Genomic DNA, 25,584 nt, shown 5'->3' on the forward strand with positions numbered 1-25,584 from the left:
TCTGGGTGAAGAATCACACAAAGGGAAGAATCCCGGAAATGCCTCACCAATAAGCAGTTCATTAAGAACTTGAAGCATTAAGCTTCAACAGTACATCTAATTTCAGGTAGGGTTATCCAAAGATTGGGAATAGAAAACAGAGGAGTTCAGTCCTGAATCAATTTTTAGAAAACTTGAGAGAACATGTATACTTTAACCAAGACAAAGACTAGATATCACCACATATATTTCCCTGTGACTGATTCAGAAGGCATACTTCAACATCGTAAACTAGTCTAGAATCTTCCCTGAAGGTAATAATACATAGCATGCCAACTACTGGTTAACAGAACCCTAGAGAAACAGCTCTGATCATGACAAAAATCAAGATATTCCGAATTTGGGAGCTGTTACTAAAAATTTAACAGTCAAAATTACAACTTGCTGTATCTGTGTAGCATGAGTCCAAAGGTACTCACCATAGCTGTAATCTCATCAAAAGACTGAAGAAACTCTACAATTTTTGACTTGTGGGAAGGCTCAACTCGAGCAAAACAGCGGGCATTCAAGCAGGCATCTCTTTGGGCTGAAGGACTGAGCTCATCAAACTCCCGACCTGTAAAAGCCTTTGACGTCACATCCTCGTCCTGCCCGAAGATGCCAATGCGGCGACAGATGGCCACAGCAGTGCCTTTGTTGTCCCCTGTGATCATGATCACCCGGATGCCTGCTTGCCGGCAAAGCTTCACAGAAGAGGCCACTTCAATTCTTGGAGGGTCCAGCATGCCCACACAGCCAACGAAAGTCAGATTAGTCTACAGCAAAAGAATCATCTTACGTTAAAACAGGAAGTTCTAGTTTCTCCCCTAATGTAAAACAAGGACCAGTTATACATAAAAAGCAAAGGCCTCTCCCATTTTCCTATGGTAAATTCTGTAGCTGTGACTCTTATCTAAGATTAACATTCATACAGATATAAATCCAATGAGGAATAGTATTTCTTCCAATGAACCAGAAAGGAATAAAAAACATCACTACCTTCTTGAACCAAATCATCCTTTAACTTTCAGGATGATAATATCCTGAAAGGAAGAAAAAACCATACTAAGGAGTAAGAGCATTTTGATACTGACCACTCTTATGGCCCAGAGGACCAGTTCTTCCTAATTCCTCTCGGTCAGTGCTTCAGGAAGTCACACACCCAGAATTAAAGAGTTCTACTATGAGCAGAGGAGTAGAAGAAATCTCTCAACTTGGATATTTTGACCTTCAGTAACTAGCGAATGTTTAAAAAAAATATTCCCTATTTTTAAAACATCTTAATTTACTTAAGAGTTGCAAAATCATTTTTACAAGTTTCTTTAGCTCAAGTCTGGACTTTCCTACCTCAAAAGCAACAGACCTGTATTAAACTGTTAACTAGGCATGCTGGAAAGCAGCACGCTGAATTAGAATGGTGGGGCATTTGGCAGAAAAACAAATAACCACACCTCTTTCTTGGCAAAAGCAAGACTCATTTGACCTTTTACTGAAGGAGCGCTGTCTGAACACAATGAGTGTGCAGGGTGTGGGGGAAGGAGCATTTTGTTAGCTAACCTCATATTTGATAAAGTTGGCAGAGTCCTCAAGGTTCATTTCTTCTCTTCTCAGTGGGTTGTCATGAGTGGCCAGAGCCAGGCACCGCAGTGTGTCGCTGCCACTACCCCATTCCCTGATGACAGACATGACCTTCTGTTTGACTCCAGGGGTCATAGGGACTTTGGTACTTCCAACCCGAATGTGGGTGCACCTGTCAATGACACCTTCGGGAGCGCCCTGGAAATGTTACAGATTTAGATCAGGAACTGTACTTACTGGGCTCACCCAGGATCCTAATCCTGGAAAGAACATCTCAACTGCAATCTGCTGTACTTGCCTTCACAAACATTTTGCTCATCGATGTCCGGCTTGGTTTGTTTGGTGTACAATAAACTGACATTGATTTTCTATCGCGTGAAAACTCGAGAGTAAATTCTTTTTTCATTAACTGCTTTATGACCTGAAAAGAGAACACGCATGGAATACTACTGGGTAACAATTTCTGAATATTTTTTACTTGGTCAACAAATGTTCACTAAGCGCCTATTCTGTGACAGGTGCTGGGGTTTAGCCATGGACAGCGAACAAGTTCTCACCCTCATGAAGTTTAAACTTGCCCTCTCATTTGGGAAAGACACACTAGAAGGTAAATGCACATATAGTAAATGCTATGGAGGAAAAAATGTTTAGATAAGGCGAGGAAGGGAGATAGAAAATTTGTGTATGTATAGGTTGCAATTTTACATAATGTAGTCAGAAGAAGGCAGAGTTTGAGTAAAAATGTGAAGGATGTGTGAGCTGAGAGTGCCGAAGTGCAGGTTGGCATGACCTGGCATGTTCAAGGAGCCTCCGGGCCATATAGCTGGAAGAGTCGCAAGAAAAAGAGAGAAGTGTAATGGCGGGGGTGGGGGGGGGGGGGGGGGGGGGGGTAGGTGTGGGAGGACAGAAGCAGGTTGTAGGACTTTGAAAGTCACTTTAAGGCAATTAGCTTTTATAGCAAGTGAAAATGGGAAGATGATGGAGGGTTTCAGGCTCTCGCAGTTGAAGGGGGACAAGGAGCACCATTTAGTACAAATAATCTAAGAGAGATGATGGCAACCGTGGGCAGGAATGGTTGGTCCACAGCACTGCTGCCCCACTGAAGTGTCTACTGTGATGGAAATGTTCTATGGGAGCTGTTCATGTAGCTGTCCTATGTGGCTACTAAGCACCTGAAAAGCCATTGTTCTCTTTATTCTAAATAGCTTTAGGGAGCCTGCACATTAGACGCCAGCACACTGACCTCATGGAAGTAACTGAAGCTCATGGAAGAGCTCATGGAAGTAACTGAAGACAGAAAAGGTTGAGGACTGGACTCTGGGGCCTCCCCACCCCCGGTCATATGTGTAAGATCCAGCCAAGGAGTTGGCAGAGGGATGGGAGGGAGGAGAACAAGTGAAGGAATGTTTCACAGAGGGAGAGACCAACAGCTCAGGTAAATTAGGACTGAAAATGACCCTTTGGATTCAGACACTGTTGCGTTGTGTACACAACCATGTTATCTACAACATACACTGTACCTTTTTAACAGTAAAAAAAAAATTTTTTAATGTTTATTTTTGAGAGAGAGCATGAGTAGGGGAGGGGCAGAGAAAGAGGGAGACACAGAATTTGAAGCAGGTTCCAGGCTTAGCTGTCAGCACAGAGCCCGACGCAGGGCTCGAACCCATGAACTGTGAGATCATGACCTGAGCCAAAGTTGGATGCTTAACCCATTGACCCACCCAGGTGCCCTACACTAGCCTTTCTAATTTTTATACCTTTGATTTCTTTTTCTTGTCTTATTGGATTGACTGGGGCTGCTGGGACAATACTGAATAGAAACATTGAGAGCAGAAAATTTTTTGTAGCTACTAAGTATGACATTAGTACAGACTCTGTGTAAATATACCTTCAACTTGAAGACAGGTTTGCTGAATTGTTTTTGTTTTTGTAGTTTATTTTGAGAGAGTGAGCAAGTCAGCAAGGGATGGGGAGAGAACCACCACAAGCAGGCTCCACGCTCTATCTCACAAACTAAGATCATGACCTGAGCTGAAATCAAGAGTTGGAAGCTTAACCGACTGAGCCACCTAGGTGCCCAGGTTTGTGGAGTTTTTATCATGAACACAAATTTTACCAGATGCCCTTTCTACATCTACTTAAATGATCTTATGGTTTTCTGTCTTTATTCAATTATGTGAATTACACTGATCCTCCCCCATCCCCCACTCAGATATAAAGCTAGTAAGTGCAGAAATCCTCAAGAACCTCAGCATCCAATGTGGGCAGTGATGAGTGGACAGACATCTGTGGGTTCTCTGCCAGGCTGGGTGGACTATGGTCATCCTCTCAGCCAGAGCTGCCTCAAGCAGAAAAAAGACCATCACTGAATTCTGCATTATTTGACTCGTATGTATTTACGTGTTTAGTTTTAGTGTTTAGCATTTTCACCAAATGCTCTATAAAGACTGAAGGAATGTGTAGTGACTCTTAGGTGTAGATCTAGGCACCAGATACATTCTGGGTGGAGAGAAGAATACAGCCATTTCTAACAGCATCAGGATAGTCCACTAGGCCTTAAAAAGCTGGGTTCTGCCCACTTCCTCTCTGAACTACAACAGGTTTCTGCTTTCTAGGGGCCGGAGACTGGCATGAGTTCGGATCTGGAAATTTTCGGTGAAGGAGCCCCCATGACAGTCATTACTGATCTCCTCGCTCAGCTGCTGACAAAAAAATGAGGCAGCCATGGATCAAGAAATGGCTTAGTCTGCAGACAAGAGAACAGACAGCCTTGCCCTTACGTCCCGTCAAAATGACAGCTAATACACTGCTTGTAAGCTCCATACTACTTGTTTCCCTTTATCGAGTGGTTACAGGTCTAGAATCAAACAGTTCTAACCCTCAGTCTCTGTGAAGGTTGCCTCTGAGGGACTTAGTCAAACCAACTAATAGAGCTGTCAGACAATGTGGTTTTGCAAGGATGCCCCTCTGCCCCCTTTATCCCACCCCAGCTCACTGCCAGTGTGAGAGTGAGGGCTCTAAAATGGAGACCAGGACATCTCCCATTTTATGGATGCCACAGGAGCTGCCCAGGACCCTTGTGACTATGAGATTGCTAATGGTGGAGTGTGGATCATGTCACAGCGGGGAGGGCCTTAATTCTGGTGTGAGCTTTGTTTTCTTGATAATATAAAGGAGATAAAAGGATGCAAAGAGAGGGTGCTAGAGAAGGAGTCCAGTTCTGCCTCACCCTGTGAAAACTATGCTCATCACTGCAGGCCTCAGTTTCCCTGTCTGTGAATGCCAGACTGGACTAGATGGACCCTTTCACAGCCTGACAATGGTGTGCTCACCAAAATGCTTAAAAAACTTGACCGGAGGGGCATCTGGGTGGCTCAGTCAAGTGTCTGACTTCGGCTCAGGTCATGATCTCACGGTTTGTGAGTTTAAGCCCTGCATCGGGCTCTGCTTTGGCATTGTAGAGCCTGCTTGGGATACTCTCTCCCTCTCTCCCCTCCTCAGATTGCACATGCACTCTCTCTCTCACAAAATAAACTTAAAAAAAAAAAAAAAAGAACTTGACTGGAGTGCACTGGAGAAAATCAGAAAAGTGAAACAAGAGAATACATTAAAACAGCTAAAACAGCTACTTTTACTAGAAAAGAAAAGAAGCAGAGTGCTAAAGGGGGAAACAAAAAAAAGAAAGTTTTAAGATAAAAAACATACTACTCGGTCCTGTGCCGATGAGGATCTACCAGAGATGGAAAATGGATAGTGCAGGAGAGAGAAGTCGGGACTCATGGCACAAAGGGCAGGGGGGTTCTGACAGGAGCAAGGATGACAGATTGCTCATGGTGCCACGGGAGAGGAGGTAGAGCTTACAGGTGCAGACAGCTGCGTATGGAAATTATCTAGTGATTGCTTCTGTCTTCTTGGTCAGACAGGTAGCCAGATCACTGTACCAGAGAGCAAATGAGAGAAGGAGATGCCGCCAGTTTGAGGAGAAGGTATGAATCTACCTAGTTGTCCAAGAGGACGGGGAACGAAAGGCAGTGCACACAACACCCCACGCTTCAATACTGACCGAGTTGCAGGCATTTGCTCTTTCTATTTTAGAAAGACCCTTCAATTCGGTATCAAATACATTCATCTTCTCTACTAGGCAAGTGAGAGCAGTCTCTGTAGCTTCCCCAACTTTTTCATACACGCCCTTTGCCTGTATTGGTTAAAAGCATAAAGTGAAAAAGCAGTGAATAAGTTTTTCATCAATAAAGACTTCCCATCAGAGGAGAGCTTGTCTTTCGTTGCACCATTATTGTCGGGGCTGTTTTTATCCTACTCTGGAGCAAATGAGGCAGACAAAAATACACTCAAAGCACATTTTATCTTATTCTAATAACGATATTTTTTATTTCCTTTAACTATGAGAAGCCAATAGTCATAGTATTAATTCAAACAACTTTCAAATAGTATGTGAAATTGCATGTCATTATTTATCATTCTATAGAGTTCACATTCAGGTTCTGATGGAGACTGGCTTGTCTTTTAGAAACCAGTGGGTTAATCTGTAAGTAAAAAGGGAGGAAAAAAAGGTCTACTGTTTAAATTTTACATTATTTTATCATCATCATCATCATCATCATCATCAAAACAGCCCTCTAAGCCTCAGCTCATCCTCAAGGATATAATACTACCCATCTTAAAAAACAAGATTAATACCCTCTACTTTCAGGAAAACCTTTCCTCTCCTAGGTTTTCTTCACTTTTGGTAGCCACACTACAAGCCAAAGGGAACATCGCATACATCCTCTTAGTTTAAAAGTGACTGCAACACTCAGAGGATATATGAAAGGCTCTCGGCTTTCTTTGACTAGGTCATGCTGACTTGGATAAAATGGAAAGAGGAAATAAAATCAGAAACCGTTACTTTCCAGAGGAAGGAAGGCTGGATTTTCATTCCACCCACCCCACCTTTGAGCTAGAATAGCCAGGTCTACTTTCTCATTTATGAGGAGCCTTACCTCATTGTAATCCAATGCAGAATCATTACAAAGAGCACAAATTGTTGCCAATTCCACAAGACCATCATATTGATGACATTTCACTGGTTTATCATCTTTATGCCTATCAAAAGAAGAAAAACACTTTTAGAGCATAATGTGGTCATCTCTATTGATTTTTATTTAATTTGTAATATAATTTTGTGGGCAACAGCCAGGCAAGTATTCAAAAGAATCTGAGTGATGGTTCTTAGAAATCTGATGCTGGAGACAACAGAATGTGTCTTTGATATTAGGAATCAACCAGTAAAGACCAGAAGTTCTTAATTAATGAAATTCTTCCACCACAGGTATCAATACAGAACAAACCAGCTGAAAAATTAGGCTCTAAAGCAGAGCTAAATAAAAATGAAAAAAGTCACTGACTTATAACCTGTTTTCTCTTAAATCTATACAAGTACCAAACTGCTACAACGGATCCTTTAAATAAGGTGGGTTTACTCACACTTCTCCAATAGGTGCATATGTTGACCCAGTTATGGTAAACTCATTAAGGGAACAAGTATCCCCCTCAACCTTGTCCAGAATGAACATCTACAGAAAAAAAAGCGTCAAGTGTTTAAAATGTGCCAGAAAAAAATAATCTCTGCTAAGACAAAAAGCATTTCTCATGGAAGAAAACAATTTTAATGAAACTTATGAACTGAACCTCAGCATCAGATTTTTCCTTATTCCAACTAGATGCTATTTAGGATTGCCTCCCCCATCCATCCAAGAGTCTGAAAAACAGTATCACAGAGGTGCTGAATAAATAAACAACAGGGGCACCAAAGACACAGAAGACAACCCACATGAAATCTAAGTTATGAGGACTCCAGGTCATTCAATTCCAAAGACACAGCAGTAGTCTTCAGAGGACTCCGAATTCCCAATTTCAAACGGCTGGCTGAGAAAGTAATATTAGGTAGTCATGCCTGGGAGCTAATAGTAAAAGCCTGGGAAGAATAAACTCACATTTCAGAGCTGCATAAACATTCCCTGAGTAAAATAAGATAAATCACTTCTCTCCTCCTTCCCACTTATTTTTATTGTGGCAATAGCTCATTTTCTATGAAGCTGCATAACTCCATGTGCACAGTAAGGAGCCTGCAGAACTGACTGAACTGACATCACCAAGGCAACACAGACAGAAGCATGCTTAGGAAAGGATTCTTAATTTTACAGTGACATGAGCTAGCTTCTTAAAGATCAGGTTCCCCCAGCCCCCCTCGGTTTGCTTTTCAATCATGATTTAGAAGCCCAGTTTGGAAGACTCAGATTTAGACTTGTGTTTTCATGCAAATTGAAACTATAACACCTTCTCATAAAACACAGAACAAAAACACAAAGTGCTACTTCAACTATACTTTATGGTGCCAAAATGCCTCTGAAATATGAACAATTAAGACCATGACCAGGGGCGGCCGGGTAGCTCAGTTGGTTGTCTGACTTGATTTCAGCTTAGGTCATGATCTTGCCATTTGTGGGATCAAGCCCTATAGCCAGGCTCTGCACTAACAACTTGGAGCCTGCTTGTGATTTTCTCCCGTGCCCCCCCCCACCCCTCCCCTTATGTGCGCTCTCTCAAAACAAATAAAACATTAAAAAAGAAAGAGGAAGGAAGGAAGGAAGGAAGGAAAGAAGGAAGGAGAGAGTGAGAGAGGAGAGAGAGTCAGAAGAAAACGGGGTGCCTAGGTGGCTCAGCCAGTTAAGTGTCTGACTTCAGCTCAGGGCATGATCTCTCGGTTCGTGAGTTCAAGCCCTGCACTAGGCTCTGTGTTAACAACTCAGAGCTTAGAGCCTGCTCCAGATTCTCTGTGTCTCCCCCTCTCTCTGTCCCTCCCCTGCTTTTACTCTGTCTCTCTCTCAAAAATAATAAACATTAAAAAAATTTTAAATATATAATCAAACCATTTACAATAATTTAAAACTACTAAACTCAAGTTTAAAAAGAGCCACGTAGTGCTTTAAGGTATCTTTTCAGAGAATCTCAACTCATATTCAGTAACAAAATCAGCTCATGCTTATTTTAAAGTAACTTTTTTTTAGGGGCGCCTGGGTGGCTCAGTTGGCTAAGCATCCAACTTCGGTTCAGGTCATGATGTCAACGGTTCATGGGTTCAAGCCCTGAATCGGGCTCTGTGCTGACAGCTCGGAGCCTGGAGCCTGCTTCGGATTCTGTGTCTCCTTCTCTCTCTGCCTTTCCCTCACTAGCACTGTCTCTCAAAAATAAACATCAAAAAAAAAAAAAAAATTAAAATAACTTATTTTTGCCTCACAAGATTTTTGCTTGTTATATAGGACAAACTTTTAAGTTCTGAAAGTTTTATCTTTTTTTTTTTAATATATTTTTTTAAAGTTTGTTTATTTTGAGAGAGAGAGCATGCAAGCAGGGTAGGGGCACAGACAGGAGAAAGAATCTCAAGCAGGTTCTGCACTGTTAGCGCAGTGCCCAATGCGGGGCTTGAACTCATGAACTGTGAGATCATAACCTGAGCTGAAGTTGGAATGCTTAACCGACTGAGCCACCCAGGCGCCCCACATCTCTCTTTTTTTTTTTTTTAAACTCTACACCCTACACGGGGTTCGAACTCACAACCCCAAGATCAAGAGTCACATGCTCTACTGACTGAGCCAGCCAGGCGCCCAAAAAGCTTCATTTCAAAAGCTACTTAGATATAAATTAACCCTGGAACGGAACTAGAGCCACGAACAACACATATGTCTTTTTTTTTTTTTTTTAATGAAATTATAGAAGAGGATTTAAAACTGTGATGACTCCTGATAAAAAAGGTTCTAATTCAAACATGCGCAACCAGTGTTAAATGAGGAAAAGATTCATGTCCAAGATCACATGCAGCAGTATCAGTGACGCCTACATTTTTTTCTAACAGATACAACAACTAAAAAAAGGAAGCTTGTCAAATGGCTCCTTCCAAATACGTTTGACATTTTACAGAAGAGGAACAAAGGACCAGAGAGGTTAAACAAGTGCTCAAGGTTATATAATTATTAAGTGGAAGACAGAGGACTAGGTTTAACTACCCATCTCTCCTATAAAAAACCCAACTTTACCCTTTTTTTACCCTTTTATTCGAAGCTGTGTGACCCCCCAGACATATCACTTAACTTCTCAGGGCCTGAGTTTTTAAACTTCTTGAGCAGGATTACCAGGATTCATAAAGTCACAATGTGAAAAACTAAGTACACTAAGCAACATCATAAGTTGACATTATTACCACACACCATGTCATTTCTTTAATGATACAGTTTAAAAAAGTGAAACTTTCAGTTTATACCACGGTCCAAAATATTCTAAAATATTCAGAATTTTAGTTTACGTTAAGTAAATCTGAATGCAAGTGGGCATGGTAGATTACAAGTAAACCATTTAGGAACTGCATGATGAAAGTATTTCTAAGTCAAGGGCAGTTATGCAACCTGCTGCAAGAAACCTCCCATAGAATACAGATTAGCATCAGCTTTCTGTCACAGAGGTACAACAGAACAAAGAGGCAGGCTACGCTGTTTAATGGAAGAAAACATCTTACACCAGCTAAGAGAAAATATAAAAACAAAAATCTTTTATTACAGACTCTGTTTTATTCTTAGTTTGAAATCTGATTTGCTCCCACAGTTTGAAATTAGTTGGCAACTAGCTATTAGCCAATTTACACCTTTTCTGGTTCCAAGGAATGAACACCTAGGTAAACCTAGGTAGCTGAGTCAAACCCTGCTTATTACCACATAAGAGACAAAACACCTGTCCATTCATTCTAAATTGGGGTCTGACTACACAAAGATTGGGGGGGGGGGGTTGTGTATCTAAAAATCATCATGAGTTTCAATTTGGCAAGATAAAAATTCCAAGGGTTTAATTGTATTAGAAGAAAAATGATTTCTAATATGAAAAAATATTATCCAAAACCTGGAAATAAGGCCAACAGGATATCCACAGTCCCTTCAATGTCATTCAGAAGCATTACTTTACAGGCTCAAAGATTAGTATTCTAGAAATATAAAACACTGTTCCACTGTGCTATTTATTTATTTAGAGCTCGTTACTTACAGGAAGTTGTGGATACTCCTACAGGAAAGACAAACTGTAGTTTCACTGCCCTAGTGACTACTTTTTTAAAAAGTTTATTTATTTGTTTATTTTGAGAGAGTGCAAGCATGGGAGAAGAGCAGAGAGGGAGAGGGAGAATCCCAAGCAGGCTCCGCACTATCAGTGCAGAGCTGGACGCAGGGCTCAAACCCACAAACCGTGAGATCATGACCTGAGCCGAAATCAAGAGTGGCAGGTCACTTAACCAACTGAGCCATCCAGGCGCCGGTGCCCTATAGGATATTAACCAGTTTTTGTAATCTAACATATAGCAATTCTATTCTAATACTGAGTACTTCCTCAAATGCTCTTTGTAATCAGTTTTACCATTTTACTGATTCTCTCAATATTTAACAAGCCAAACAGGATCTTTGGTGTCCACTCAGTATTTTACAAATTGTGTACCTTTGGGAAAATTATACTTTCACTTGTATAAAGTTGTTCAAATAAAACCTAGGGAAAGAACTTAATTCAGCTGTATCAGTATTTCTGTAGTTATTACTTTTCTAAGGGCAAGTTTAAACAGTTTCTTATTTTATCCCCCAAGTGATGGTCAAGACAACCTAAGAAAGAAGGATGAACATAGAACAAAGCAATTATTTGTGCCTTTCAAGAAAGCATGTCTCACCCACTGTGTTATGAAAACACAAGTTAGAAGTTTAGCTAGGCTGGTAGGTAGGTAGGTAGGGAACTAGCCGCTTTACAGAATTCTCTTAAGGCTGTTTCAGTAACATACATGCACTCAGTGATGGAGCAGTCACCTAACACATTTACAGCCCGTCTATAGTTACCTTCCCCAGTGTAAATACGTTAACCATGCAGATACCCTTATTTCATGAATTAGTTTTAGGAATTAGAGGACTAAATTCCTTTGAGGCATCAGATTACCTTGGGTTAAGGCTATACACACAACCCTATTTGTTTAAAGTACTTTAAAAGGCCTCAAATTACAAATCCAAGGTTTTGATGACATGAGGGCATATTCTTAGGATGAATCAATAACCACCAGCAGCAAAGAGTCTTAAATCACTCCCACTTACCCTGCACACTGACATCTGGTTCGTCGTAAGCGTACCAGTCTTGTCTGAGCAGATAACAGAAGTACAACCAAGGGTTTCCACAGAAGGGAGACTTCGAACAATGGCATTTTTCTTTGCCATTCTGCGAGTTCCAAGAGCCAGGCAGGTGGTGATGACAGCAGGCAGACCTTCAGGAATGGCCGCCACAGCCAGGGCCACCGCAATTTTAAAGTAGTAAATAGCACCCCTGATCCAGGAGCCTCCGTGAACCGGGTCATTGAAGTGCCCAATGTTTATGATCCAGACTGCAATGCAAATAAGGGATATGACTTTGGAAAGCTGCTCCCCAAACTCGTCTAGTTTCTGCTGGAGGGGTGTTCTCTCCTGTTCTGTTGCCACCATCTCATCCCGGATCTTGCCGATTTCTGTGTTAACTCCAGTCGCCACCACCACTCCCATGGCTTTGCCAGCAGCAATGTTTGTTCCCTACAACAGAAGTAGAGGAAACTGATTAGAAGAGTAACACTGCACCCGACTTAAACACCGACTAGTGAACTCAGAACAGTTTACTAGTCTGTGGGTATTTATTAGAGCACCCAGACACTCTCATATTCTGCTGGGCCTTCCAGTGGCTGCTGCTACTCCGAGAACTAGCCATCCAACCTGGACAATGCAGGCAGCATGGTCTGGCTCTTCTTGTTTCTCATTTCATGCAGTTCCTACTTGCCCAGGGAAGCTCCACCCTGACCACCCGCCCCTGGAAACTCTATTCCTAATATTGAGCCTGGCTTGCAGACTGGCTTTGGGCTGGAACAGGGCTCTAACCCCTCTGCGTTCCTGACTCTTCAAACTCCGTCCGGCCCTCAACCCTAAGCATTCTCCACAGCTGGCTCCAATAGCTCAACCTCCCTGCCCCCACTGTGATCACCTATAACAAGCAGGGCCACCAGCACCGTGAGCTACCTTGAGGACCTCCACTCAAGCACTGGCATTCAGAAATCATGAAATCAAGTAGGAGCACTCTCTTCCCACCCCACTTTACTTCCCAGTGCTGGTGTGATACAACTTCATGATTTTCACTGTAATCCTATAGCACTTGACTTACTAGGAGTGGCTAGGCTCCCATACTAACCCGTATACAAATACCTACCATTTGAAGTATTTTAAATGCCAAACAAGCAAAGCCTATCAATTTCTCAACTTTTCATTTCAAAAAAATTGAACAGAAAAACTGGTGTACAATGAACACCCGTTTTACTTTTCACCCAGACTCACCTCTTATTATTGTTGCCACATTTGCTTACTTTCTAAACACGCACCTTTTTCCTGTGATCTACATACTGATATCATCCACATCATTTAAAAACATCTTTATAGGCTAAGCCTTTCTCACACAGATCTACTTTTCTAGGTATACAGATAAAGAATTTAAAGGTGTTTGACCTGATCTTTACATTTGACAAAGTACTTACAGAAAACAGCATGTTCTTCTTATCTTGGTTGACGGCCCGTGGGTCTGGCACAGGGTCAGTGTGCTTGATGACAGACACAGACTCACCTAAGCAGGTTGAGAGAAGGAACCATTAGATCCGTGCCATCCACATGTAGAACCTGGACCCTCACTCATTAAACTGCTAGCACTCTCAGGAAATAGGATAAAAGACCCCATCTGCTCAAAGGAGATGAGCTAGTAAAACTTAGAAACTAACTTCAGAGCAAAGAATGTCAGGATTAAAATTAGTACAATTTCAAAATAAACTTAATTTTGAAATAAAATCCCAGTCAACTGCCTTTATTTCCCACAGTAACTATTCAAATCTAGTCTGTTTTCAGGTATCAATTTTATACTCTAATACTGTGAATATGTATTTATATTTATTTGTTGTAGTTGCACATACACACTAATACTTCCAAAAAAAAGGTGAACATATATTCTTAACACACTAAAAAACTAGATACATTATATTACGTAATGAGGAGCATCAATGGGAAACCTGTTCAATAATGTCAGACATGAGAAATGAAAACACAGTTTTAGAAATATCTGCATTAGTGATGAGTGATCAGACCATTCTATTTCAATAAAACAAAACCGAAAAACATCAGCAGTTGCACTAAAAACACCACATGGTATATAAAGGACGACTTCTTACAACTTTTACAATGTCTCATTGAATTTGGTTTCAACTTTACTTAACATCACTTATGAAAATAACTGGGGTCACTCTGAGCAATGCAAAATATGGCTCCAGTTATTAAAACTGGAACATGATTATTTTAACAAAAAACATTTAAGAGATTCTATGAAAAGTTTTAAAAGTTAATTATTTCTATGGGCACACGATGAAAATTTTATATGCACAACCTAATCAGTTTCCCAACATTTTATGGCTTAATCAGCTTTCAGCTATTGCTGCTAATGGGAGTTTTAGTAAATAAGCTATTCATAACGAAACAATAAAAAACAGAGCTCAGGCTACTCACAATACTACCTCCCATTACTTCAGCTGCTTTACAAAACTGATAATCAGATAAATCTTGATTACCTTTGGATTTTATACTCTATTTAATTCAGGTTAGCATTGTGTCTGAGTTAATCTTCTGACCACCTTACTTCCAGTTAATATGAACCCTCCCCCCTAGACTGTACCTTTATCAAACAAAAATGGAAAAATGTTCCAAACAATCTCAGATCTAAACATGCAAACTTCAGGCAGTAAAACATTCACCATTTTGGAAGGTGCTAGCTTTTGTTAATTCTACATTTGATCATTGCCAAGTATGATAGATGCAAGAGTAGCATTCCTCCAATGAAAAAAATTACAGCTCCGGAGCCTTTTTTTCCTGCCTGGAAAAAGAACACTAAGTAATTCATTTTCCACAAAAGAGAGAGACAACACTTCAACCTGAAGATTACTGCCCTTGCTGGGCGCTTGGGTGGCTCAGTCGGTTAAGTGTCCGACTTTGGCTCAGGTCATGATCTCGGGGTGAGTTCGAGCCCCGTGTCGGGCTCTGTGCTGACAGCTCAGAGCCTAGAGCCTGCTTTGGATTCTGTGTCTCCCTCTCTCTCTGCCCTTTCCCTGCTTGCATGCTGTCTCTTTCTCAAAAATAAGCATAAAAAGAAAGAAAGAAAGAGAGAAAGAAAGAAAGGAAGGAAGGAAGGAAGGAAGAAAGAAAGATTACTGCCTCTGCTAATGTAGGAATTTGTAACTTTTTTTTTTTTTTGAAAGCTAATTTTTGGCAAAATTTAAAGGGGCCTTAGGAGATGAAAGCCAAGTTTGTTTTTAAATACCTTTAAACCTCATACATTGACAAAAAGCCTAATTTATGAAGTTTTAAGAAGTAAATATCTTGGAGAGGATTAAGTGAAGTACGATAAAGGGACAGTGAGGCAAGAGTCAACTCTTAGCACAGGATCTGAGAGAGTCTGCACATTCAAGGACTTTCCAATGTATAATGTTTACCTGTGAGAATGGACTGGTCAACTCTCAGAGTAGTAGATTTGATGGAAGTTAATCTTATATCAGCAGGAACTTTGTCACCAACTAATTGGGGAGAATAAAGGCAGTTAAAATAAGCAACTCTGTAATTCATGTTCGTGTTTCATAGAGATAAATCTGTCTCCAAACAAAACAAATTTTAAGGGAAATACACAGCCTATATACAGCACAATATATCAAAATCTGTTAAATTAAGTAAGATCAACTTATCCTTAGGGTTAGAAAAACTCTTGCTAGACAGATAACAGATTATCCCATCAGAAAAGCTAAGATATCACGAATAGGTAACAAACGTCTCAAAGACACTAAAAAAAAATCTCACTTGTAAGAGTAACGAGAAATGGAAGCAGGAGACACCACTTTTATTTTATTTTTTTTATTTTTTATTTTTTAATATATGAAATTTACTGTCAAATTGGTTTCCATACAACACCCAGTGCTCATCCCAAAAGGTGCCCTCCTCAATACCCATCACCCACCCTGCCCTCCCTCCCACCCCCGAGACACCACTTTTAAACTATCAAATTGACAGACAATAAGAGTTGAGAAAATGTACCAAGTATGCAAGGATGTATAAAAAACAGGGATTCTTACAGGGTGGTGACTCTAATGTCTGAAAATTTTCATTTAAATAAGGAAAAAAAAATATCAGTGTCATAAATCACTTGGAGGCAAGTGCCTGAGCAGAGATCAATGAAATGCTGTGTTAGTACACAGTTAACAAGGACAAATTAAATGCATGTAATGTCAGTGAACATTCTACGTAATATTAACAGTCCATTTAGTGTGTAATTCCACTCTGGTTCCAGACTTTGTGCCCACCTTCATACGCTGCTGAGTATGAAGAAAAAACTGTTACAAAATCTCTGGAGGGCAATTCGGCACTATATATCAAAACTGCAAAGCACAATCTTTTTTTTACACCACGTATTCCACTACAAGGAATTTACTCTTCAGATAGGCTCATACGGAATGTAGTTAGTCACAGCATAGTTTTTTATTAACAGTAGAAAGATAAGACAACTCCATTCATGCTAAAGTGAAAATTTCCTCCTTAGGTATACTGTATATTAAGGGGGGGGGAACATGAGTGTGAAACATCACTTATAGACAGCTACCATTCATAAGGGAAATACCTCTGGGAAAGGGTCACAAAATGTTAACGTAGGGGTTACCAGCATGGTGGATAGAGGGAGACTTTTCACTTTGTACCCTTGGGTATCTTTTGAAATTTGATTTATCAAATAAGTGAATAAGCCTTTTGAAATTCACCCCAAGGGGCGCCTGGGTGGCTCAGTCTGTTGGGTGTCCAACTTCGGCTCAGATCATGATCTCCCAGTTGGTGAGTTCGAGCCCTGCTTCGGGCTCTGCGCTGACAGCTCAGAGCCTGGTGCCTGCTTTGGATTCTGTGTCTCCCCCTCTCAATGCCCCTCCCCCACTCACACTCTCTCTCAAAAAATAAACATTAAAAAAAATTAAAAAAAAAATTCACCTCAAGAGGATCTTTAAGTCAACACAGTCTTCTTCACTAGGCCAAAGAGCTCCTTTAACAGCTCTTTTAAAGGGCTCACATCTCTAGTTTGTATAAAGTAAATGCCACATTGCAGATATAGGAACAGATAAAGCCACTGTTTCACATGGGCCTGGAGAATAGTGTCCAGCACACTGTGGGTGTTCAAATACTGTTGAATGAGGACATATCAGTACCAAAGCAACTGGACATTAAGTGTACAACAGCTTTTCCTGACCTTCTAAAAGGTAACTAAGGGGGGGGTGCCTGGGTGGCTCAGTCGGTTAAGTGTCCGACTTTGGCTCAGGTTATGATCTCAGGGTTTGTAGGTTCGAGCCCCACATCGGGTTCTGTGCTGACAGCTCAGAGCCTGGAGCCTGCTTCAGATTCTGTGTCTCCCTCTCTCTCTGACCCTCCTCGGCTCACACTCTATCTCTCTCTCTCTCTCTCTCTCTCAAAAATAAATAAACATTAAAAAAATTAAAAAAAAAAAAAAGGTAACTACGGTAGTTTTGGAAGTCTGATATAAGGAGAGCTAAAAATTAGAAGAAATATAGTCTCCCCTAGCATTACATATAGTATTTTTAAGTCAAATGTTCATTTTCCATACTTACTCTACAAACTGAATTTTAATTGTCACTGGTTATATACAAACTGGCAAAATAGCTTTTCTGTCCAACGAGAACCTTTCCTCTTAATTCTGTTCCTGCTACAATAAGTAACCATATATAACTAAACTTCAATGGCCTAACAACAGCTCAAGTGCTCCATCAAGATAAAAATTTGAAACTAATTAAAATTTTTTACAGTAGGGGAGCCAGGGTGGCTCAGTTGGTTAAGTATCAGACTTCAGCTCAGGTCATGATCTCATGGTTTATGAATTCGAACCCCACGTCGGGCTCTGTGCTGACAGCTCAGAGCCTGGAGACTGCTTCAGATTCTGTGTCTCCCTCTCTCCCTGCCCCTCCCCTGCTCACACTCTGTCTCTCTCTCTCTCAAAAATAAAGATTAAAAAAAAATTTTAATAAAAATTTTACTGTATTATTTCTGAATGTCACAATTAATTCGATCACATGTGATCCTGAACATGAAAAGAATAGGGGCACCTGGGTGGCTCAGTTGGTTAAGCGTCTGACTTTGGCTCAGATCATGATCTTGCGGTTTGTGAGTTTGGGCCCTGCATCTGGCTCGGTGCTGACAGCTCAGAGCCCGGAGCCTGCTTTGGATTCTGTGACTCCCTTTCTCTGCCCCTTCCTGGCTCACTCTCTCTCAAAAAATAAATAAATGTTAAAAAAAATTTTTTTTTAAAGAAAAGAATTATAAGGTTCAATCATGAGCATAGGACTCTAAATGGAAAATTTACTTGAAAATGGTTCTTGGGGCACCTGGGTGGCTCAGTTAGTTAAGTGTCTGACATTCTTGATTTTGGCTCAGGTCATGCATGGTCTCATGGTTTGTGAGTTCAAGCCCCACAACAGGCTCTGTGCTGGCAGCACAGAGCCTGCTTGGGATTCTGTCTTCCCTGTCTCCCCCTTCCCCGCTCTCTTTCTCTCTCAAAATAAATTAAAAAAGGAAGAAAGAAAGAAAAATGTTTCCTGCTGTCAGAGGCAATTTATGTCATGGTCCTACAGGAGCAAAAAAATGTCTAACATGGCATAGAGGTCCCCACAATCTGTAAGTACTCTGACACTTCGGTCTCTATAACAGCTGAACATATACCAGCAATTTATTTATTTATTTATTTATTTATTTATACATACATACATACATACATACCAGCAATTTAAAAGAACACTTCATTTTATGTTAAAAGTTGAATCCTGTTTTTCTAGTTCAACAATTTCACATATAAGCCCTAGTTCATACTTTTTTGAGAGAGACGGAGACAGAATGCGAGTGGGGGAGGGGCAGAGAGAGAGGGAAACACAAAATCTGGAGCAGGCTCCAAGCTCTGAGCTGTCAGCGCAGAGCCCAATGCAGGGCTCAAACTCATGAGCTGTGAGATCATGACCTGAGCCAAAGTCGGCCGCTCAAGCGACTGAGCCACCCAGGCGCCCCGGAATCAATACTAAATATATGCAGCATTAAAAATTATACTCATTCTGATGGAAGCAGAGTGTACTATGTTAAAAGTGAAATAAATCAGTCAGCGAAAGACAAATATCCTATGATTTCACTCATACATGGAATTTAAGAAACAAAACAGGTGAACATAGGGGCATAAACAGGGTTGCTAGAGGTTGGGGGGATGGGCTAAATGGGTGATGGGCATTAAGGAGGGTATTTGCTGTGATGAATACTTGTTACATGTAAGTTATAAATCATTAAATTCTACTCCTGAAACAAATGACAACAAAAAAAACAAACACAGGTGTGCATGTATACACACACACACACACACACATTCTTGAACTCACCCAACCGTGAGATTATGACCTGATCCAAAGCTGGATGCTAACTGAACCACCTGGGTGCCCCCGAAGGTCTATATTAAATACATGAAGGTCGGGGCGCCTGGGTGGCTTGGTCGGTTAAGCGTCCGACTTCGGCTCAGGTCATGATCTCACGGTCCGTGAGTTCGAGCCCCGCGTCGGGCTCTGTGCTGACAGCTCAGAGCCTGGAGCCTGTTTCAGATTCTGTGTCTCCCTCTCTCTCTGCCCCTCCCCTGTTCATGCTCTGTCTCTGTCTCAAAAATAAATAAACGTTAAAAAAAATTTAAAAAAAAATACATGAAGGTCATTTCTTTGCTGTACAGAAATTATATGGATATACATTTAATTGTTGGCTAAATATTTAGGAATGACTCAAATGTCAAATGCTAGTGGAACAGATGACCTGGGAAGCCCTTAAAAACTGACCTCCTTTTCTCAACTTTTCTTGGTTCTGATAACAGGCATTCTAACTGGGGGGCAATTAAATATTTAGGAGCTAAAACAAAAGATCACCTGGGAGCCTTTTATAAACTATACACTCTCAGAAACTACTCTTCAAGAGTCTGGTTTAATGCATTTGGCTTGGGGTCCAGGAATCCACCTTTTAAAAAGTTCTCCAAGGGTGCCTGGGAAGCGCCTGACTTCAGCTCAGGTCACGATCTCACAGTTTGTGGGTTCAAGCCCCGCGTCAGCCTCCTGGAGCCTTTCGAGTTCTGTGCCCTCCTCTCCCTCTGCCCTTCCTCCACTCACCCTCTCTCTCTCAAAATTAAACGTTATAAATTTTTTAAAAAAGTTCTCCAAACACTAAAACAAAAAACAAAAACAAACAAAAGGAAACAAAACCCAAAAAACCTAAGAAGAAACAATCACCACCATGCACAATAACTGGAGTCACAGATCCCATGAAGGGCTTGTTCAGAACAGCCTACTGTGTGCTGCATCTCATGTACCAAGTATGCCAGCTCTAGGCCAAGAGGACCTTAAGTCCTCCAACACCTGAGAAATTTATCATCTTAAAGTTCTACATTTCATTGTTTTCATCAAAAACTATCTCTAACGAAAGGAAGCATAAATCCATAACAAAGCATCAGTCCAAACTGGTGTTCCTCAACACCTGCTTTGTTCTAGTATCCTCTTAGCTAGAAAACCCCCCACATCATCTTGATCAACCCTCAGTTTAGTCAGGAAACTAAAGCCAGAAGTAAAAGGAGTCTTGCCTAAGGAACCTCAATTAACGAAAGACTTCTTTTAACCTGCTATGTGACTCTGCTTTATGCTTTTGTTTGTAATAATCAATACAGGATTCAATCTATTAGGACGCACACTCTCTAGGGAAGCAAAAGAAGATTCAATTGATACTTTTCAAATTAAGACATGATTATTTTCCTTGTCCGCTGGCTTCTATGAATTTCAGACAGAGGGTTTTGTGTGTGAGGAGCAGGCAGTGCTGTTCCTGATGATCGCACCCAGTGATATTTCCCTGATGGAGCATGTCAATGCCCTTAACGGCAAGTGGTAGTGGAAAATTCTTACTCTTGCCAAGGGGATGCTCTGCAATTTTCTCCTCTGAAAATTTTTTCCCCGTCTCTTAGGTTGTGGTGGTGTAATAAAAGAATAAACTGTTAGAAATACCTTCCATTTGTTTAACCTCTGACACTTTTCAGATTCAGCTCTTGGCTTCATAAGTCCATCGGTCTTTAACCTGCTACCACAATAGGGATTTCTACTCTGAAAAAAATCCTCCATGTATAATTAATACTAGCTCACCAAGAATGCAAGTAAAAGTCAAAGGAAATTACTCTGCCACATTTTAGAAATGAACGCAAACTTCCTTTATCTTAAAACCTAGAAAGGAATGTAATCCATGGTACTTAAACGATGTTTACATCACTATGTCAAAAATAAATACAGATGGGGGCACCTGGCTGGCTCAGTGGGTGGAGCATAGGACTCTTGATCTTGGGGTCATGAGTTCAAGCCCCACGTTGTATGTAGAGATTACTTAAAAAAAAAATTAAATATTTAAAAATAAACAAATACTGATGGTTAAATCAGCATTACTCAGAAAAGGCCTTTTTATGAACTAGTTCTATGAAGGGGAAAAAAAATCTAATTTACTGAGGCAAATTCTACCGGCTATTCAAGTCTTTTCTAAAAAAACTATATATAAGATCAGAAATTATCGCCTAAATACCACTATTGTTTTTTAGTTTATTTTTTTGATATACATGTTTATCTCTATTTATTTAATGTTTATTTTTGAGAGAGAGCGAGAACGAGAGAGAGCGAGTGAGCACGCATGCATGAACAGGGGAGGGGCAGAGAGAGAGGGGGAAACAGAATCTGAAGCAGGCTCCAGGCTCTGAGCTGTCAGCACAGAGCCTGACGTGGGGCTCAAACCCATGGACTGTGAGATCATGACCCGAGCCCAACCGACTAAGCCGTCCACACGCCCCTCGTTTTTTACTTTATTTTATTTATTTATTTTTTTTTAAAGGACTTTGCTTTCTTTCCCACACTGTTGCTGCAAGATGATATTTATTTATTTATTTATTTATTAACATTTGTTTATTTTTGAGACAGAGCATGAATGGGGGAGGGCCAGAGAGAGAGGGGGAGACACAGAATCTGAAACAGATTCCAGGCTCTGAGCTGTCAGCACAGAGCCCGACGCGGGGCTCGAACTCACAGACCGTGAGATCATGACCCGAGCCAAAGTCGGACACCTATCCGACTAAGCCACTCAGGCGCCCCTCGTTTTTTACTTTAAATGGCTCCTAGGAAAAGCAAGCTGTAATAGAATTAACCTAGATTAAACATTTAACTATGACTTAAATATTTTCATTGTTCTGATTTGAGTCATCAATTTTATAGTTGGGCAAAGTGAATGAAATTCCTCACTTGAGAAGTCCACTTGCCTGCTTTCTCCAGACCTCAGGGTAAGTAGGGAAGGAACACTACAAATCACCATAGTACACTAAGTTTGCTTCCAGTCCATTTGTTCAAAGTATTATCTATGATGGCTTAAAATGCAAATGTAGGGACACCTGGATGGCTCAGCTGGCTAAGCTGGGGACTCTTGATTTCAGCTCAGGTCATGATCCCAGGGTAGAGGGATCGAGGCCTGCGTAGGGCTCTGTGCTGAGAGTGGAGCCTGGTTAAGAAGATTCTCTCTCCCTCTGCCCTCTCCCATGCTTGCACCCTCTCACGCTCTCTCTTTAAAAAAAAGGGGGGGTCGGGGCGCCTGGGTGGCGCAGTCGGTTAAGCGTCCGACTTCAGCCAGGTCACGATCTCGCGGTCCGTGAGTTCGAGCCCCGCGTCAGGCTCTGGGCTGATGGCTCAGAGCCTGGAGCCTGTTTCCGATTCTGTGTCTCCTTCTCTCTCTGCCCCTCCCCCGTTCATGCTCTGTCTCTCTCTGTCCCAAAAATAAATAAAAAAGGTTGAAAAAAAAAAAAAAAAGGGGGGGGGTGGAGGGGTGAGTGCCTGGGTGGCTCAGTCGGTTAGGCGTCTGACTTCAGCTCAAGTCATGATCTCACGGTTTTAAGATTGACCCGTGTTGGGCTCCATGCTGGGCATGGAGCCTGCTTAAGATGATCTCTTTCTCCTCCTGCCCCTTCTCTCTCAAAAAATAAAATAAAAAATAAAAAAGTAATGCAAATATTATAGTCTCTCATTTAAAATGTTTAAATACCTTCTTCCTCCCAGAACTGAGATCAAGTCAGTATCTTAAAGGTGGTTTATAGCACCTCCCAGGGCCCAGCTGCTGCTTGCTTCTTACCACTTTCCTCTCCCTCTAACCTCCAATACAACGGTCTCCAATTCCTCAAAGCTCTTTCTGAGTCTTCATACACCCTCTTCTCTGCCACCTTGCCCCACCCCGAACAGCGAGGCATTCCTCAAATTCCCATTTTAGGTTGGCATCCCTTTCGATGCGCCCACAGAGAGCTGTTCTTTCCTTTCCGGACACGCTCACATACGTGCTCAGTAAGTCTTCCCATTATTACACCAAAAGCTCCATGAGGCACGCACTCAGTCACTGTGCATTTCCTAGCCCCGAGCACTGTGCTGGCACACAGTGGGTGCCAGATAAATATCTGTTAACAAATAAAATACTTGCACACATTATTTCCTTTAATAAACAAGCATCAGAGACTTATGATAACTATCAAGTTGAAGAATGTCACAAAGGGAGGAACAATGAAGAGAGTCAAGACCAAAGAGATCTCAGACTTGGTTAAGCTGAATGAAGAAACAAGTGATTGTTACTTAAATTTTACATTTAGACTAAAAACAAAACAGAACATGTATGCTAGCACAGATTAGCTAGAGGTGGAGGGGAAAGAGCACATGTGAGAGTAGGGTTTTAGCTGGTAGAGCAATGAAGGTTGCCAAAGAAGTGTCCCTAGTCTGTAAAAGCAGAAGAGCGTCTCGAATATCAACCAGACTCCATTTATGTAACAGCATTTACATCTGAGCACCAAAGAAAACCATCAAGATGGTAAAGGGTTTGAAAATAATTACATGAACAGCTGAAAGAGCAAAAACTAACTTGGAAATAAACTTTTAGCATCCTCACACCGTTTGCACTCCAGACTCCCTGCTCCACCCCAACTGCCATCTGCTACTGGACAAGCTGCAGTGGGTCCGAGTTCTGGCGAAGTTCCCTTCTAGTTCTCTAAAGGCAATGAATTTACCTTCCCCTACCTAACAGGCCATCATGGGAGGAACCATCAAACTTCTGTGTGACTACAAAGTGAAAACTAACGTGGAGAACAGACAACTACATTTTAGCTATTAGTAAGGATTGTTTTATAATAAAACTGATTAAAAATGGCATGGCTGGTCCTAAGGAGCCAGGTTTCCAGTTACTAGAGGTGGGAGATGATGCTCACTCAGTACATGCTGCTGACGCAGTCCATCACTAAGCTCACAGTACACAGCATCCAGCACATCCCCTGACTTTTCTCATTATTACAGAAGTAAAGCCTGCTTTTAAAAGGTGAAAACCCATTCCTTACTCCTCTCATCAAAATAGACACCAGCTGTTAGACGTCTTTATCTGCTAGGTATTTCTCTATGGATAACACTTATTAAAACTTTATTAAAATAGAAATCATAGGGACGCCTGGGTGGCTCAGTTGGTTGAGCGTCCAACTTCAGGTCAGGTCATGATCTCGCAGCTCATGAGTTCAAGCCCCGCACCAGGCTCTGTGCTGACAGCTCAGAGCCTGGAGCCTGCTTCGGATTCTATGTCTCCCTCTCTCTCTGCCCCAACCCACTCACATTCTGTCACTGTCTCTCTCAAAAATAAACATTAAAAAAATATATCTAAAAAAACAGAAATCATAAACCTCTTCCCTTTATATATGCTTATCTGTCTTATGCTTTTTTAATGGCTGCATAGTTAATAACATACACTAAACTTTGGAGAATGCTTGGTTATTCTATACCAAGCACTACTATAAGGGGTTTATGGGTTAAGAACAATCTTCATGATTCTAAAAGGTGTGATTCTCTTCTTTCCCAGTTTACAGATGAAGAAATGGAGGCACAGAAAGCTAAGGTCACAGTGTTTATATCCACACCACACACTAAATCAGTCACTATTTTCATGGCCATCTAAGCATTTATAATTTTTCCCATTACAATGTTCTATGCCGAACATCTTTGTGTATGGAGATTACTTCTGGAAGATAGACTCCTAGAAGCAGAATTTTCTCACAAACATATACTCCACCAAATTTAATTCCTGCCATTTCCTAATACTTTCAATCTTGTATTTTTCTGAGCATTAGTAACAATCAGCACCTTATTTTCCAAAATTCTTTTATCTTCAAGATCAAAGTTTTTAACAAAAAAAATCAACATCGTTCTACATTTTTACATAGTCAAATCTGGTGATCTTGGCAGTTCTGTTTCACACTTAGGAAACATGTTCCCTATACTATGTGGTTTCTTCTAAGTTTTCCAAAATCTTAATCACAGTGACACGGATGGAGCTGGCACTTACTGGTACTGTAACTACCACTGAGTCATGGGGAATGGAGAGGAGGTAATTACAGGAAATCAGGAAATGCCAGCCCCAGGAGATTCAGGTAAAGCTTCAAAATCAACTAGTCCATTGTGATCTGATGGTCAGAGAGACCTGAGTTCCTGATTTCTCATGGTTCCTAGTCTTAGCTACCCTGACTAATGAATGAAGGGCCCTAGGTCTCAAAACTCTGCTTCTAATATATCCGAACTGATTTCTGTTAGATTATTTGCTCTTCTGCTTATGTACAATTATTTAAGATTAAGAACATTTCTGATTGTAAAACTGAACTATGACCTACAGGAACAACTAAGATCATGATTTCTACATTATCTGGTTGCAGAGGCTGAGACCAATACCTCTAGCT

At 41.0% G+C, this 25,584-nt stretch overlaps 1 protein-coding gene and 1 long non-coding RNA gene across 3 annotated transcripts in view; one reads left to right on the forward strand and one right to left on the reverse strand.

The window, feature by feature from the left end:
- The window catches only part of ATP2A2 (ATPase sarcoplasmic/endoplasmic reticulum Ca2+ transporting 2), a 58,152-nt gene that overhangs the window by 8,853 nt on the left and 23,715 nt on the right, over window positions 1-25,584 (reverse strand). For both annotated transcript variants that reach the window (XM_049619353.1, XM_049619352.1), the window contains exons 6-14: window positions 15,209-15,289; window positions 13,217-13,302; window positions 11,766-12,230; window positions 7,084-7,172; window positions 6,600-6,702; window positions 5,663-5,794; window positions 1,895-2,017; window positions 1,576-1,794; window positions 459-794 (exon numbers count right to left, since the gene is read on the reverse strand). In XM_049619353.1, the coding sequence (XP_049475310.1) occupies window positions 459-794; window positions 1,576-1,794; window positions 1,895-2,017; window positions 5,663-5,794; window positions 6,600-6,702; window positions 7,084-7,172; window positions 11,766-12,230; window positions 13,217-13,302; window positions 15,209-15,289 (1,634 nt within the window). The remainder of the gene's footprint in view (window positions 1-458; window positions 795-1,575; window positions 1,795-1,894; window positions 2,018-5,662; window positions 5,795-6,599; window positions 6,703-7,083; window positions 7,173-11,765; window positions 12,231-13,216; window positions 13,303-15,208; window positions 15,290-25,584) is intronic.
- On the forward strand, window positions 2,012-5,155 carry LOC125914190 (uncharacterized). The gene is made up of 2 exons (XR_007455242.1): window positions 2,012-2,203; window positions 2,802-5,155. It is a non-coding gene; the product is annotated as an uncharacterized LOC125914190 (long non-coding RNA).

The sequence above is a fragment of the Panthera uncia genome, assembly GCF_023721935.1.
Source record: "Panthera uncia isolate 11264 chromosome D3 unlocalized genomic scaffold, Puncia_PCG_1.0 HiC_scaffold_8, whole genome shotgun sequence".
NCBI classification, from domain to species: domain Eukaryota; kingdom Metazoa; phylum Chordata; class Mammalia; order Carnivora; family Felidae; genus Panthera; species Panthera uncia.